A 13,557-nucleotide genomic window follows, 5' to 3' on the forward strand; every position below is an offset into this window, starting at 1 on the left:
TCGGGTAGGGGGCTTTGAAGCCCAGCCCTGTAGGGACCCGTGGCCGCCGCCAGGTGGCGCCCCAGTGCCTGTTTATCCCGGGAGCCCGGCACTTCCGCCACACCAGGAAGTGCCGGGGGGAAGACGACCGGGGAGACACGGACGGCTTCCGAGTGCGCAGCCGGCACTTCCGCCACACAGGGTGTGGCCACCGCTAAGTGCCGGGAGCAGCTGGAACCCGTCCGGGTTCCCATAAAAGGGGCCGCCTCCCTCCAGTCGGTGGTGGACGTCGGGAGGCAGAAGGACGGAGCTTGAGAGAGGACAGGAGGTGGCCAGGAAGCAAGGCACAGAAACTGTGGACCCTGGACTTTGGGGGATTCAGTGCCAGCAGCACTGGGGTTTGTGTGAGTGCACGTGACTATCGAACTTGTAAATAGTGTAAATAAAAGTGTGTTGGGTGCAACAATGTTGTCCGTCTGTCTGTGCCGGGGCCAGCGTTCACAGAAGGCAACACAAGGTGGAAAACATCTAACTAGAAGTCAAATCTAGAATAAAATTTGAAGTTGACCGTGCAATTTGAGGATTGTAAGTAGGAAGTAGACTTTTTTCTATATTCAGAAAGGCCATGTGGATATCTCTCTGCTTTATATTCTATTTATTGCAAGTCCTAATATAATGGTAGATTATAGGCACATTGTAACATCAGTTTTAACTTACAGTATGTTAAGGCCAGTTTGATAAATGATATACTTTCTGGCATGCTTTATTGAAGAAAAAAACACTATATGATTCTATACAATATGTATAGTAACAAGCATTTTCAGTTGAACAAGACAAGTAGCCAGCATTTACTTTCCTGACAGTGCAGTAGGTCTGAATGTGCTTCAGTCAGTTGATAAACATGGCTATAAAATTCTCTCTTTTTTTTTTCTTTCAGGACAGCTCTGCAGTAGCTTTTTTCATGGCCTCCCTTCATTTTCACAAACTGATTGAAAAATGTACCCTTGGGACTTTATCTTGGTATGATCTTGTTTTTGTTTCAAATATACAGCTTTATGCTTGTTGATTAGGCTTAGTTGACTAAAAAAAAGTTATAAATTGTTTAAAAAATACTAATCCTATTACGTGTCCTATACAATGACACTGAATGCATTATTATACCACAGGTGTCGAACTCCAGTCCTGGAGGGCCGCATTGGCTGCAGGTTTTCATTCTAACCATCTTCTTCATTAGTGACCAGTTTTTGCCGCCGATTAACTTCTTTTGCCTTACTTTTTATTAACTTGACTCCGGCTCTTTAGTTGTTTTTTCCTTAATTAGCAGCCAAACAATAATGAGACACAAAACAAGCCACCACGTGACCAGCTCACCTGTGCCCATCACACAATATCTGAAAATAAAGAAAAGTGAAGGTCTCCGTAAGGGTGATCTCTCAGGTCACCGAAACATTTTATTGGTGTTCTTAGAAAAAACAGGAAAAGCAACAAGCCATGGAATTAAATAACAGGTTTAATTAACAGCACGAATTGGCTTCTCATTAGGAGATAGTGAAAGTGGCTGGAGTTTGAAATCCCAATTTAGCTGGTCATCTGTTGGCTCGTTCAACATCTCGTTTCTGTTTGGCTGTTATTTAATGAAGAAAGGAATAAATTCAGAGGACTGAATCCTTAAAAACAAGTTTATTAAAATGAAGGGAAAATAAGTTAATTAGCAGTGAAAACTGGTCACTGATTAGGAAAAGGGCTAGAAATAAACTGCGACCCACCAGGCCTGGAGTTCAACACCCCTGGTGTAGACCAACATGACTTAGCTTCCTGGAATGTAAGGATGCAAAAACAAAGAGAGAGTTGCATTAATTGGAGCACTGTAGTTGTTTGTGTAGAATAAAACTAAAACTAAAAGTAACTGGAAGTTGATGATGTTTCATAATGCATAAAACCAAAATAAAATGCATAAAATGAAGGTGAATCATTGTGTTTATAAGAATGACTTTTTAACACTTTGAAATCACATTATTTTTTTTATCTGGGACATCCTGACTCACCAGTACAAGAAAACCCCCACATGTAGCATGCCATTTGATTTATCCTGCTGTCTAGTTACTAAAGACATCAAAATATTTGGGGTTCCCCGATATTTTTAGTCCTCTAGACCCAAAACACCCTCATTTTTGGGCCATGTTTTGTGCAGAAATTATGCACTTGCTATAAACCAATAGGTGTTTTCAGCAAAAAATGATCAGAAGGGCTTGAAGTTGTGCACGTCACATGAACCGACCCCAGAGGTTCATTCACCTCCTAACAGGACACAAGGAATTATGTGCTTTGAGTTCATGAAGTAAATAAATGTTGTTTTATTAACACCCCAAATTCAGATAGCTTATGCTAACATGGAATTTTTCATTTCTCTTTTAGAATTTAGAAATGTTTGAATCCTCATTTTACTATAAAAGCTCATTGTGCGATATTAGCTGAACTTGATATTAATATGATCTGCTAAATACTGTATTTATAGAGTACTAATTTAATAAGGGCATTCAATCAGTCTGAAAATAATGCACCTTATGCAAAATTGCCTGTCTTAATATTTTATAAAGTCATCTATTTATTCATGTATTTGTTGCAAATTAATTTTGTTTTGTCATCTTAAGTCCCTACACAGAACCAATGAAACCACCAGTCTATGATGATATTGATCCAGAGAATGGACTCCATGGGTACAAGCTTCACTTTGAGCTTCATGATGCTAGAAAACAGTTTATGTCTGGCTGCTTCTCACAGTTATTCTGCAGAAAAAGTAAGAAAATCGCTAAAGTTTTTGTTCTCCACTCAAAAGAAAAACGGATTATAAACAGCAGGCAGATTCAAATTTGTTTTTGCTGTTTATTAAGCCACCTTAGATGGCTGCACAGTTTGTCAAACTCATATTTAATTTAACTTGGTTTATTCTTGCAAGAAAAGTTCTCTAGATATAGTCTCATAGCACAAATAATACAGCTATAATCATGGGTCTTAACTAAACATAAGCATGAAATTGGGGTACAAGATCATAAGCTATAACATACATACATACAGTAATAATCCAACAACAGCAACAATAATACTAGTAATAATTCTCAAACTGGCATAACTTGCAAAACATATAAGCCACAAAATAAAATTAAATGATCAACACTGCAACAGTACTGCAACTTTGGGCATTGGATGCATTGCTAGAGGCTGATTTAATTCAAAGTATAAGCATCTCTCGAAGGGACTTGCATTAAAATTTGATTGCAGTAGATGCTTTTATTGATTTTTTGCATACATTTGTCATGAAAGGTAAACAAGAATCATGAGTAAATTTTAAAGATAATCATTATATTTTGATTTCATTGAATTTTATGATTATATTAGTCTAGTTGAATTATTTCTGCAACCTAAATTTGATTTGTGGAGGTGCATGATAAGATTATGATTGTACTGTCACCATCACTGTAAGCCATGTTTTAGGTTGACATGTGAAAGTAGTGTATACTCCCGTTGAAGGGTAACTTTTTGTCACTAATAGAACACAGGCTCCATCTTTCTAGAAAAATGTGAAATGCAAAAGAAAAAAATAAATAGCCCATTTGCTACATGTTTTCTGAAATGTCACATCTCAAGCATACATTTTTTTGAGTTTTGCAGACAGATGTTGGCTTTTGCATCTAACCCCTCCACATTTTGTTCCCACCAGTCCTGGCTCCTTTCTCGTGTCCACAGGTTTCTACGTACGGTTCCAGCCGTGATAATTACACTCAAAATATCTTTGCTCACTTGCTGTTGTGAGCCTATGAATTTGCAGACGGTCCTACACTGTAAACAATTTGAAGTTTGCATGTCACCAGTTAACGTGTAGATTGTATTCTTGGTTGTCTGTTGATGTTAGGATTGTGGAGGCAGTTGTCCCTTTGCTACTACCATAGACAGTGCTTATGGCTATAATACATTATCTGTAAACTACAAATCCTTACATTTACATAAATGCATATTGCATAAACACACATTTTCAGAGTAAACAGTAAAACTGAAGTGATCCTCAATGATTACACATAAACAAATTTAGAGCAAAATAAAATCTCACTTATATAAGAACTTGGATGTGGACAACTCACAATGGAGAAAAGGATAATAAAACTCCCGGTGAAAATCAACTTCCACGGCAGTTTATAACCGGTAAAGCCAAAATTTTACTGACCTAGGCCAGCTTACTGCTCTCCTGGGCATTCCATATTCTGCCAGACGACAGCTGTATTAACTGTAATAAAATACAAATGTCTGATGGTGTAACATTTGAATTCTAGACAATTCTCAATCTGATATCCTATTCTATAGGCAAGAAGGGTAGCTTGGCAAAATTGCAGCAGCACAAATTGTCACTGTATGATACTAAGATGAGAAATAGAATAGGATTTCATTACCTATTCATAGTTATTGTCAGGTGTTTTCATTTTGATCAACAAACTAACAAACAACATAACTAATCATCAGGTTTACTCACAATATGTTAGACGAACGTAGGGTCTGACTTTAAATATGAAGACCAATGATGCATCTTTAACACCAGCATGCATATCATTACCATTGTTTTCTAGTTAAAACAGTCTTTGCAGCTTTTCAAGCAGAAGTATTTTATACTAGAAAAATAATATAATAAACGTGCTTTGCTTGGGTGAGTGGCAGCATCATAATATCAGTGCAGGTTCAACCAATACTGAGGTATATGTAGAGACCAAATATCAGCCTGATATATTGCCAACTGGTATTATCAGTGGGGCTCAACGTCTAATTGCAGTTATCATATAAGAAATAATAATAGTAATTCATTTTATTTATATGTATAGCATATTTCCAGTGCTCAACCTTATGTGCAGTTAAATACCTATAATTTAAACTTGTTTACTAAAGGTTGTAACACAGTGAAGGGTGGATAATGGGACTATTTCCTTATTTCTTTTTTTTTCCCCCTACAAGATAACATTCAGAATGGCTTCCTGAGGGTGTCTGTTATTGACATTAAAAACCTGTCTCAGCACATTGCAGTTTCTGGGAAAGTTGGAATAAAATGGAACACAGAAGCACTGAAAGGCATTATACAAGTGAGTTGTTTATGTCCCAAGCATCCTGTAAACCCTTTACCCACTTTGTTTTTTTTTTTGTGTGTAACAGCAACTTGAAATTGTAGTGAAATGTATCTTTTCTTTTCAATGAGTGGAAATTCAAATATTTCCTCAAAAAGTCTATCATTGTAATTGGAGGCTTACTTGGTAGTAAATCTTGGACTGAAGACATGATGAACACTCCATTGGAGTGAGTGTAGGAATGTAAGTTGCAATGCCCTTCAGTTGTTTTGTTCTTGAGAAGGTGGGCCTATCCTGGTAGAGTTGGGCACAGTTAACACATTAATTGCCAACTGCAAGTTGGGAGAGTTTTCTGTTCCATGTGTCAACTACCAGTCAACTCAGATTTTAAAGAAAGTACATTTTTATTTTGAGTTTTGCTCAGTAACAACACATTTATTTAGTATATTAAACAATACATTTAATTACTGTGGTATATTAAAATAACACCCTGATTTTACATTGAGGCCGAAAGAAGAAGATCAGGTATATATTTACTTATCGTCACTGTGGTAGTTAATGTGTTAAGTCAAAAATATTCAAAAGGTGCCAGTTCATCTAAGGGACAACTCGCACACAACCTTACCCAGACAAGTGGGAGGGGCATGAAGTCTCCATAAGGGGAACAAATTGTACTGTATTTTTTCTTTTTGCTATTTATAAAATGACATTGATTTCAAGGTTCCATATCCGTAAAATATATTATATTATACCTTATTCAAATCAGATCAGATGCTCCCTTCCCAATAACCACCTATAAGAGATACACTGAATTACCCAAAAGGTTACAAGCGGTTTTGCTTAATTAATAGGTGATATTACTGATGAATCCCTGCTAAACACCTTGCAAACTGAATTCATTCTTTTCTAATTTTAAGTAAAATAGGACATTCTTCCTCACTTGTATAATGGTCGGTGGATGAGGAGTCAACCATGTGAGCAAAAATAAGGCAGAATATATTATCATTACAGTGAGTTACCACAGCAGATTGCTCACTAAGCAGTAGAGTAATTCGGGGTGATATTCCAAATAGAGCTCTTAGATTATGTGATACTTTAGAAAAGATTTTATTCCAATAAGGTCTAAGCAGGAAATATTCACAAAATGTGGTCCAGTCAAGCAGATGCCAGATGACATCTTTTACAAGTACGTTCTTGACAAAGATTTATTTTGAACATTTTTGGAGTCAAGAGAATTATGTGGGAATCCTCGACCTAAACCCCCAGTCCTTGATATATGATATGACTAATACCACGTTAAAAACTTCATGGGGGGAAAAAAAACTCCTTGAACTACATCTTCATTATTGCGAGGTATAGGTGTGATATTTACACCTTCACCTATGGGTTTCAAGTGTTCTACTGTCAGCACTCCCTCAAAACATCTATGTTTTTTTTTTCCATCCATTGTTTGTGCATTTTTCTGACATGCTTTTGTGGGATAGGGGTGCACCCATGTGGGTTTCCACTGACACTGGCCTAGGGAAACCAAAAGAATCATCAATATGAAGGTTCCAGAATGAACCTTTAGTTATTTACTGTAGATGTAAAAAGTTCCATAAATAGCCACAAGCAGATGATAATAGATTAGTAAAATATCAATTGGTTCGTTATTTTAAACAGACTGGCTGTATAAAATACACAACCTAAGTTCAGATATTCTTAATTTGTTTGTATTCTGTAGCCTATCACATATTAGGAACCTTTTCAAAGCCGAAAGAGCCAAATTCAAATGCAAAGAAACCCCCCACAGAATGAAATGGTTCTTTGTTAACCAGTTATTTTACAAGCAACCACAGAATCATTTCAGATTCAGTTTTTTTAAGAACGTAGGTAGTGTTTAATCCACAAATTCAACTCCATTGCAAAGCATTTGTATATAATTTTATTTCTGTCTGATTCCATACATAATACATATATTTTTTAGATTTTTTTGATTATATAATGCCTTGTCCCCTTTTGTTTGAGATCCCTGAAGAGAGAATTATTCTGTCTGTGGCCTCTTTGTTTTCCACATTAATATAGTTAGAATTGAGTCATTTTTTTTTTTTTTTTTATAAAAAGGAAGAATGTATTCATATATATTATAATGTGCTAAATGGATTTAGAATTTGCTTTAACAATATTAATTCAGCTAGCTAATGGAGGGTGAAGACATGACCAAGTGATAAGCTCTTATTTAACACATTCTGTCAGGCTGCTAAAGTAAAATTTGAATAGGTCTTTAAATCGTATAATTACGCTTCTTAGGTATGTAACCTGCTGTTAAGCAGTAAAATAAAACTGACTGCATTTAAAATGACCTGCAGGCTTTGTTCATAGGAAATAATACAGTCATATTGAAATTAACATACAACTGACATTTTCTTTATCTTTTCCTTTACTGTTAGTAAAACGGATGTAAAGTATACACAGCATGATATTATCTGTACTGTATATAAAAGTATACAGATAAGGCCTTCCCATACAATTCCCGAATTCCCCACACTGTTCTCTGACTTTTTATACCAGTGGTTGAAAGTTTATGTATAAACCAACTTCTCTTTTTAATTAGACTGCTAGAATAATTAAATGAAGCTGCTGTTTCCCCTTTTCTGTATTTTCAGGTCAATGCATACAGTAGGTTACACAACTACATTTAGTACGTTTGTATCAGAAAGTGCCATGCATGTACAGTGAATTCAGAAGGTATTCAGATCTCTTCACCTTTTGCTCACTTTTTTGTGCTGTAGTATTAATGTGAAGTGGATACATTTGCCATTTTTCCACATTAGTCTACACCCAATAACCCATAATGACCAAGCGAAAACATGTTTTCAGAAAGGTTTACAAATCTTATAAAAATCTGCAAATCTTCACATACATTGGCATCACTTTAGGGCATAACTTTCAGGAGGCTGCTCACAGGTGATTTCATTTCATAACTATACCACCATCATCAGCATCTGCAAAACTGGAGTGTTTATTGTTTTCTGCTTAGTGACTTGTTGGATTTCTTTTGTATATGTAATGTTAGTCATTATTGTCATTTTACCATAAATACATGTAGCCCAGGTAAAAATGTGCTTAACTAAATGATTTATGTAAATAAGTTACTGATGTAAAAAATGTAAATGTTTGTGTTGTAAACTGTTCATTTTAGTATAGTAGTTCGTTACCTGGTTATGCAGAATTTTATTTTGATAACCGGATGGGTAGAAAAGACGGAAGGTGGTAGAAGAACCGCACGAGAAGGAGAAGAACTGAGAGCGAGGAGAAAGAGAGAGCGGGACGCCGAGTTGGTGTAGCAGAAAGTTTGGGAGACAAATTATCAGCACGATAATTTATTGGAATATGAACTGCTGATTTAGATGGAGAATTTAGATTAGACGTTCGCAGTGTCTATACGGCGAATAAACCACTCGTTAATTCAGCGAGGGGAAGTACCAAGGTGAAGAGGCAGCAGCTAGCTCAGCTCAACACGCTTCTAGCGGACGTTCGTTTATTTGGAGATGCTTTTGGATTAGCTCAGCAGCGGTTCCCTGCTTGCGGACAGAGGCGGAGAGGTCAGAAGGATTTGTTGTACTGATAACCGCATTGCCAAGTAGAGTATTTTTTTTATTTTGTTTTGTTGCTCCTGGTGGAGTGAAGGGACTGATAGGTTTTTGGTCGCAACGCTCACAAGCCACGAATCAGGTCTGCAACGTTTTGTTTTAAGTAGAGTGACAAGAGTGAATGTGTTGTTATTATTAATAGTGTAATATAGTTCTTGATTATTTCCAGTTTATTACTTGTGTTTTGTCGGTTTATAATTAAAAGGGGAGTTTATCATTGTTTTATAACCCAGTTTCTTGTATAAACAATTGGTTTGGGAACAAATGTAACAGGTAACTTAATCTACCTTAATTTATTTGTTATTACCTGTCCAGTATATTGCTATAATTAATTAATACTGTTTTGTTCAATGTAACCCGAGACGTAAAATATTAAAGTAATTAAAATCATAATAATTTAGGCATTGGAGTAAAGAACTCGGGGCCTCTTTCTAGACACAGTTAGAGTAGACGGACTTACATACACACACAATAAGTATAATTGCGTAAAAAGTTACAGTTCACTAAAGTGCTGCTGAGCTATGCAGTTTGTCTAGCGAACGCCACACATCTTTATCTCGGCTGCCTGTCACACACACGTGATCTGATTGCACAGTGATTGTTCTATCTTGGGTTTCTCAGAACTTTTTGAATCGTATTTAGTGCAATAAACTTGGAATATGCAGTAATCATGAGCCCAAAACACATTTGTGGATTTTTGCATTCATGGAGGTCCTGAAGCCCTAAACCCTGTGAATTGAAAGGGATTGATGTATTTCTAAATGTCTTTAAAACAAAAAAAAGACTGTGCTTTTCTGAATGCAGAATAACCTAAAAGGAAAAAAAAGAGCACCTAATTAAATTACATACTTTAGAGGTAAAATGACTCCCATTTTGTAAATCTGGTTGGAGCAATCCTGACAACCACATTGGGTGCCTAGTCTGAAAATCACTGGTTTACACAAATAGATGGCAAGAGGTTCAGTGGTTATAGAAATTTAGTGATAACTTGAAGGTTTAACTAATTCTGCCAAATACAATTTTTCTTTTAATTCTACAAAAACTCAGGCTTCTGGATTGGCGGTAAGTGATTTATCCTTGCAAAGGGAATATGATTTGAACCCAGGATGGTGGTCCAGTAAGGCAGCAGTGCTAACCATGCCACATTTATGTATCTATTTAATTCAACTGCTTATTATCATTTATACATAAAGTACTTCAATTATAACTACTCTTTGTACAACTTCTTTATTGTGCTTTTTTAGGACTCCTGCTTTATGGATTTAACAGTTTTGGATGAAGCACAGAATCCATTTTGGTGTGTCAGCACACCTGTATCCTTAAAATCCTCTCATCAGTCCATCGCTTACGACTATGTAGGACAGTATTATATTGTCAGTTTTCAGGATTCGTGTGGAAAAGTTCAGATGGAACTAGTGTGGCTTGAGGAACAAGAGCAATTTTTTATCATAACCCTTGTTCTTTATATAAGTACAGAAAAAGTGAATATGCACTTTGGAACACAGTACTAAGTTAATATATTTTTTATTTTGCTTTTTTTTAATAATGTCAAGGTCCTTCTCTACATATGCAGCTGATATTTATGTTGAACATTGTTTTAACTTGTCTTTGTGGAAAAAATGAGAAAATCATTCATGATTTCACTTTAATATTAAACTTTCTGTGAAATGGATTGTTGATAAAAACATTGCTTTTTGTTAAAAGCACTTTTGTTATGTTTGTAATATGAGACTGAACACTTTAACTTAAAAAAGGATGACTTGCCTAAAACACATACATGTTCAGCTATTCATTTAGTTGATTATGTTTTCTTCTTTTTCAATTTTCAGTGTATGTAGTAAACCAGTTAGGTTAAGTTTTTATTCTACTTTGTTTTGCAGTATGAAACTTATACTGGAAAAATTAAGTTTATATGTAAACATACAATTTTTATTGAGAATGTTTTGCATTTGAAAGCAAGAAGCATTGCAATAAAACATTTATCTGTTCATTTTGTTCTCATTAAATACATCAAGCTTGCTGTATGTACTTTAACATGTCCATCCTATTTTGCATGCCCACGTCCAGAGTGGCATTATGAACCATTTAGAAGACTTCACCACCTTCTACAGAATGTTTGGTTTTTAATTTGTTGTTTTATTTCATGCTAGTTTGAGTGGTGAACCTCATCTCCACAAAGCAGAGCATCCTCATCCTACCCATGCCTTTATTCAGCTTTATACAGCTGTCATTATTCAGCCACCAGATGATGCTCTCCCTGTTTCCATCTAGAAACACAGCTAATAGACACTTTGATTATTAGCCATTCCATAACCTATCATTACTCAGTGCTGATCCTCCACCTTTCTTGCCATGAAGAGCTATAATTTATTATAAAGACATACTGCCAAGAAAATATTAATCTATGGCAGTGTTCTACCCAGAATTTTTTTCCAGCCGGGTGGCAAGAAAAAGTAGCCGGGCGGGACGGGGAAATTTGGTGGTGTGGAAAATTAAATGTGCACTAATTTTATTAGTTAATTATTATTATTTTCCAAAGCTAAATATGACTTCTTTTTTTAAGGTTTGACACTTGTGAAAGAATATTTTATTCAATTTAAGAAGTATCCAATTCAGGATCCTGCAACCCTAACAAAAATTTTAAGTAACAATTGTTACGACATAAATCAACGGGCACAAGTGTTGTCGCTGTCAGGAAGAAAAATAAAAACATTGAAAAAAAGTATAGGAAACCTAATGAAGAAAAATGTAAAAATATTCTTCAAAGCCAACTTGCATATGCAAAAGGTGTCTTCAGTTAAATATTTATTCTTCTTTTCTTCCTAGAGGCCCAGTTGTCTGAAGCTTTTCCATAATCAAAGTTCCCAGGATCTGGGCCCTCCTAGGAGATCACTCATACACTCTCGTAGTGACTGTACTGCAAAGTCATCAGACAGCCATCTAGTGTCATTGGCCATGTTCAGCTTAATCTGGGGAATGTTCAGAATATTCTGAATTTCCGTTAAACCAGCTATCCTAACTGAAGAATTTTGGAAGAAACAGAACAGCTGCCTTAAGATGTTTAGTTTTGTTAATTAAGGTACAGCAGCTGCTGCTTGAGCACTTGCAAGGGCCAATCGGTGTTTTTACACAGTGGCAGTTGACCAGGAGTCCAGATGTTTTATCTCTCAGCAGTTTTGCCACACCTTTCTGTTTCCCAATCATAACAGCCGCTCAATCTGACCCTAGTCCAACCAGATTAGCAGTTTTCAAGCCTAGTGTCCATAGTCTCACTCAGTGTGTTGGTTATAGTCTCCGCTATGCAGTCAATCATATTGTGGGTTGATACAACACTAAGTCTGACCTCTTTAGTGACCTGACAAACATATTTAATATAAATAATTAATTGTTTTACATTTGAGATATATCTGTGGTTTCATCAAACAGAATACTGAAAAACTTTTCTATGTGTATATTTTTCAGTATGTTAGATTTTATTTCTGATGCTAAGACATCCAGCAGCTCTTGCATTATTCTTTCAGAGGTGTAATGTGCATTTTTACCAACATTAAGACTTTTGATGGGAAAGGGAGAGCCTGTTCGATATTCAGTTCACACTTGAACTACGGAAGGTTAAATTCGCATTCTTTATTGTCGTACATTTCCACTTTAATCTCAACGCTTATGACGACAATAAAGTCGACATCTCAACTTTATTCTCGACATCTAGTTTTTTTTCTTCACTTTGTCCGTATTTTTTTATTTTTTTTTTCTTCACCGTGGCCCTAATACGCTTCCATACAAAACCCTCAGCAATTCAGTGACAAAACTTTTGCTGAAGACACAGTGTGTACTGCAAGGGTTTCTGTGCACTTTTTGCAATATGGATGCAGGTCCAAATATGAGCAAATATAAGAACGGCAGATGGGGTCACTTTAAACAGGAACCATAGTGAGTGCTACAAGGATTTTTGCACACAGAACACACCTAATGCTTAAACAAATGTATGTGTATATAGCCTATTGGTTTGCTGTGTACTTTACAAGAAGAAAGCTGCTGTACACTCAGCTGCACTATACAGACTGCGTTGACGCTGAGAACAGAGATATCACTTCATGATGCCTTTTTCTGATATCTGACAGGCTGGTTTCACTAGACTTTTTTTTTTTATTTTATCAGACCTCCTCTTGCCCGCCCACCTCCACATCCTCTTTGGATACAATTGGGTGAACTGCCGCTTCGCTCCCGCTATTAGCATGTACAGCCCCCTCTCGCCCGCCCTCCTCTGTATTAAGCTGCTACACCCTCGCTATTACCATGTACAGCCCGCTCTCAACAACAACAACAAAATTTATTAATGTAGCACATTTTCATACAAAAAGTAGCTCAAAGTGCTTTACATAATGAAGAATAGAAAATAAAAGACACAGTAAGAAAAATAAAATAAGTCAACATTAATTAACATAGAATAAGAGTAAGGTCCGATGGCCAGGGTGGACAGAAAAAAAAATGGACTTAACGCTTGTTACTAAGCTTTATTATGATGATGATTTTTATTGATTTATTATGAAGCTCGTGTTCACAAGGTATTCTCCAGACGGCTGGAGAAAAAAAAATCTGTAAGGATTCCAGACCATTAGACTGCCCAGTCCCCTCTGGGCATTCTACCTAACATAAATGAAACAGTCCTCTTTGGATTTAGGGTTCTCACGGAAGGACTTGATGATGATGGTCATGTAGACTTCTGGCTTTTGATCCATCCATCATTGTTGGAGCATCATGATGCTTTGAGTAGGTGGTGGTGGCGCAGGGCGTAGGTGGTGGTGGCGCAGGGCACAGTTCAATGTATTGTTGCTGACAATCTT

The 13,557-nt window shown here is 36.4% G+C and overlaps 1 protein-coding gene across 1 annotated transcript in view; it reads left to right on the top strand.

Moving 5' to 3' along the window:
• Positions 1-10,670, top strand: part of fbxo15 (F-box protein 15) — a 51,647-nt gene extending 40,977 nt beyond the window's left edge. Inside the window, exons 8-11 of the mRNA XM_039754159.1 lie at positions 917-999; positions 2,631-2,776; positions 4,975-5,099; positions 9,958-10,670. Coding sequence (XP_039610093.1) covers positions 917-999; positions 2,631-2,776; positions 4,975-5,099; positions 9,958-10,224 — 621 coding nt within the window. The 3' untranslated portion in view covers positions 10,225-10,670. The remainder of the gene's footprint in view (positions 1-916; positions 1,000-2,630; positions 2,777-4,974; positions 5,100-9,957) is intronic.
• Positions 10,671-13,557: the final 2,887 nt, after the last annotated feature.

Source organism: Polypterus senegalus, chromosome 5, assembly GCF_016835505.1.
Source record: "Polypterus senegalus isolate Bchr_013 chromosome 5, ASM1683550v1, whole genome shotgun sequence".
NCBI classification, from domain to species: domain Eukaryota; kingdom Metazoa; phylum Chordata; class Cladistia; order Polypteriformes; family Polypteridae; genus Polypterus; species Polypterus senegalus.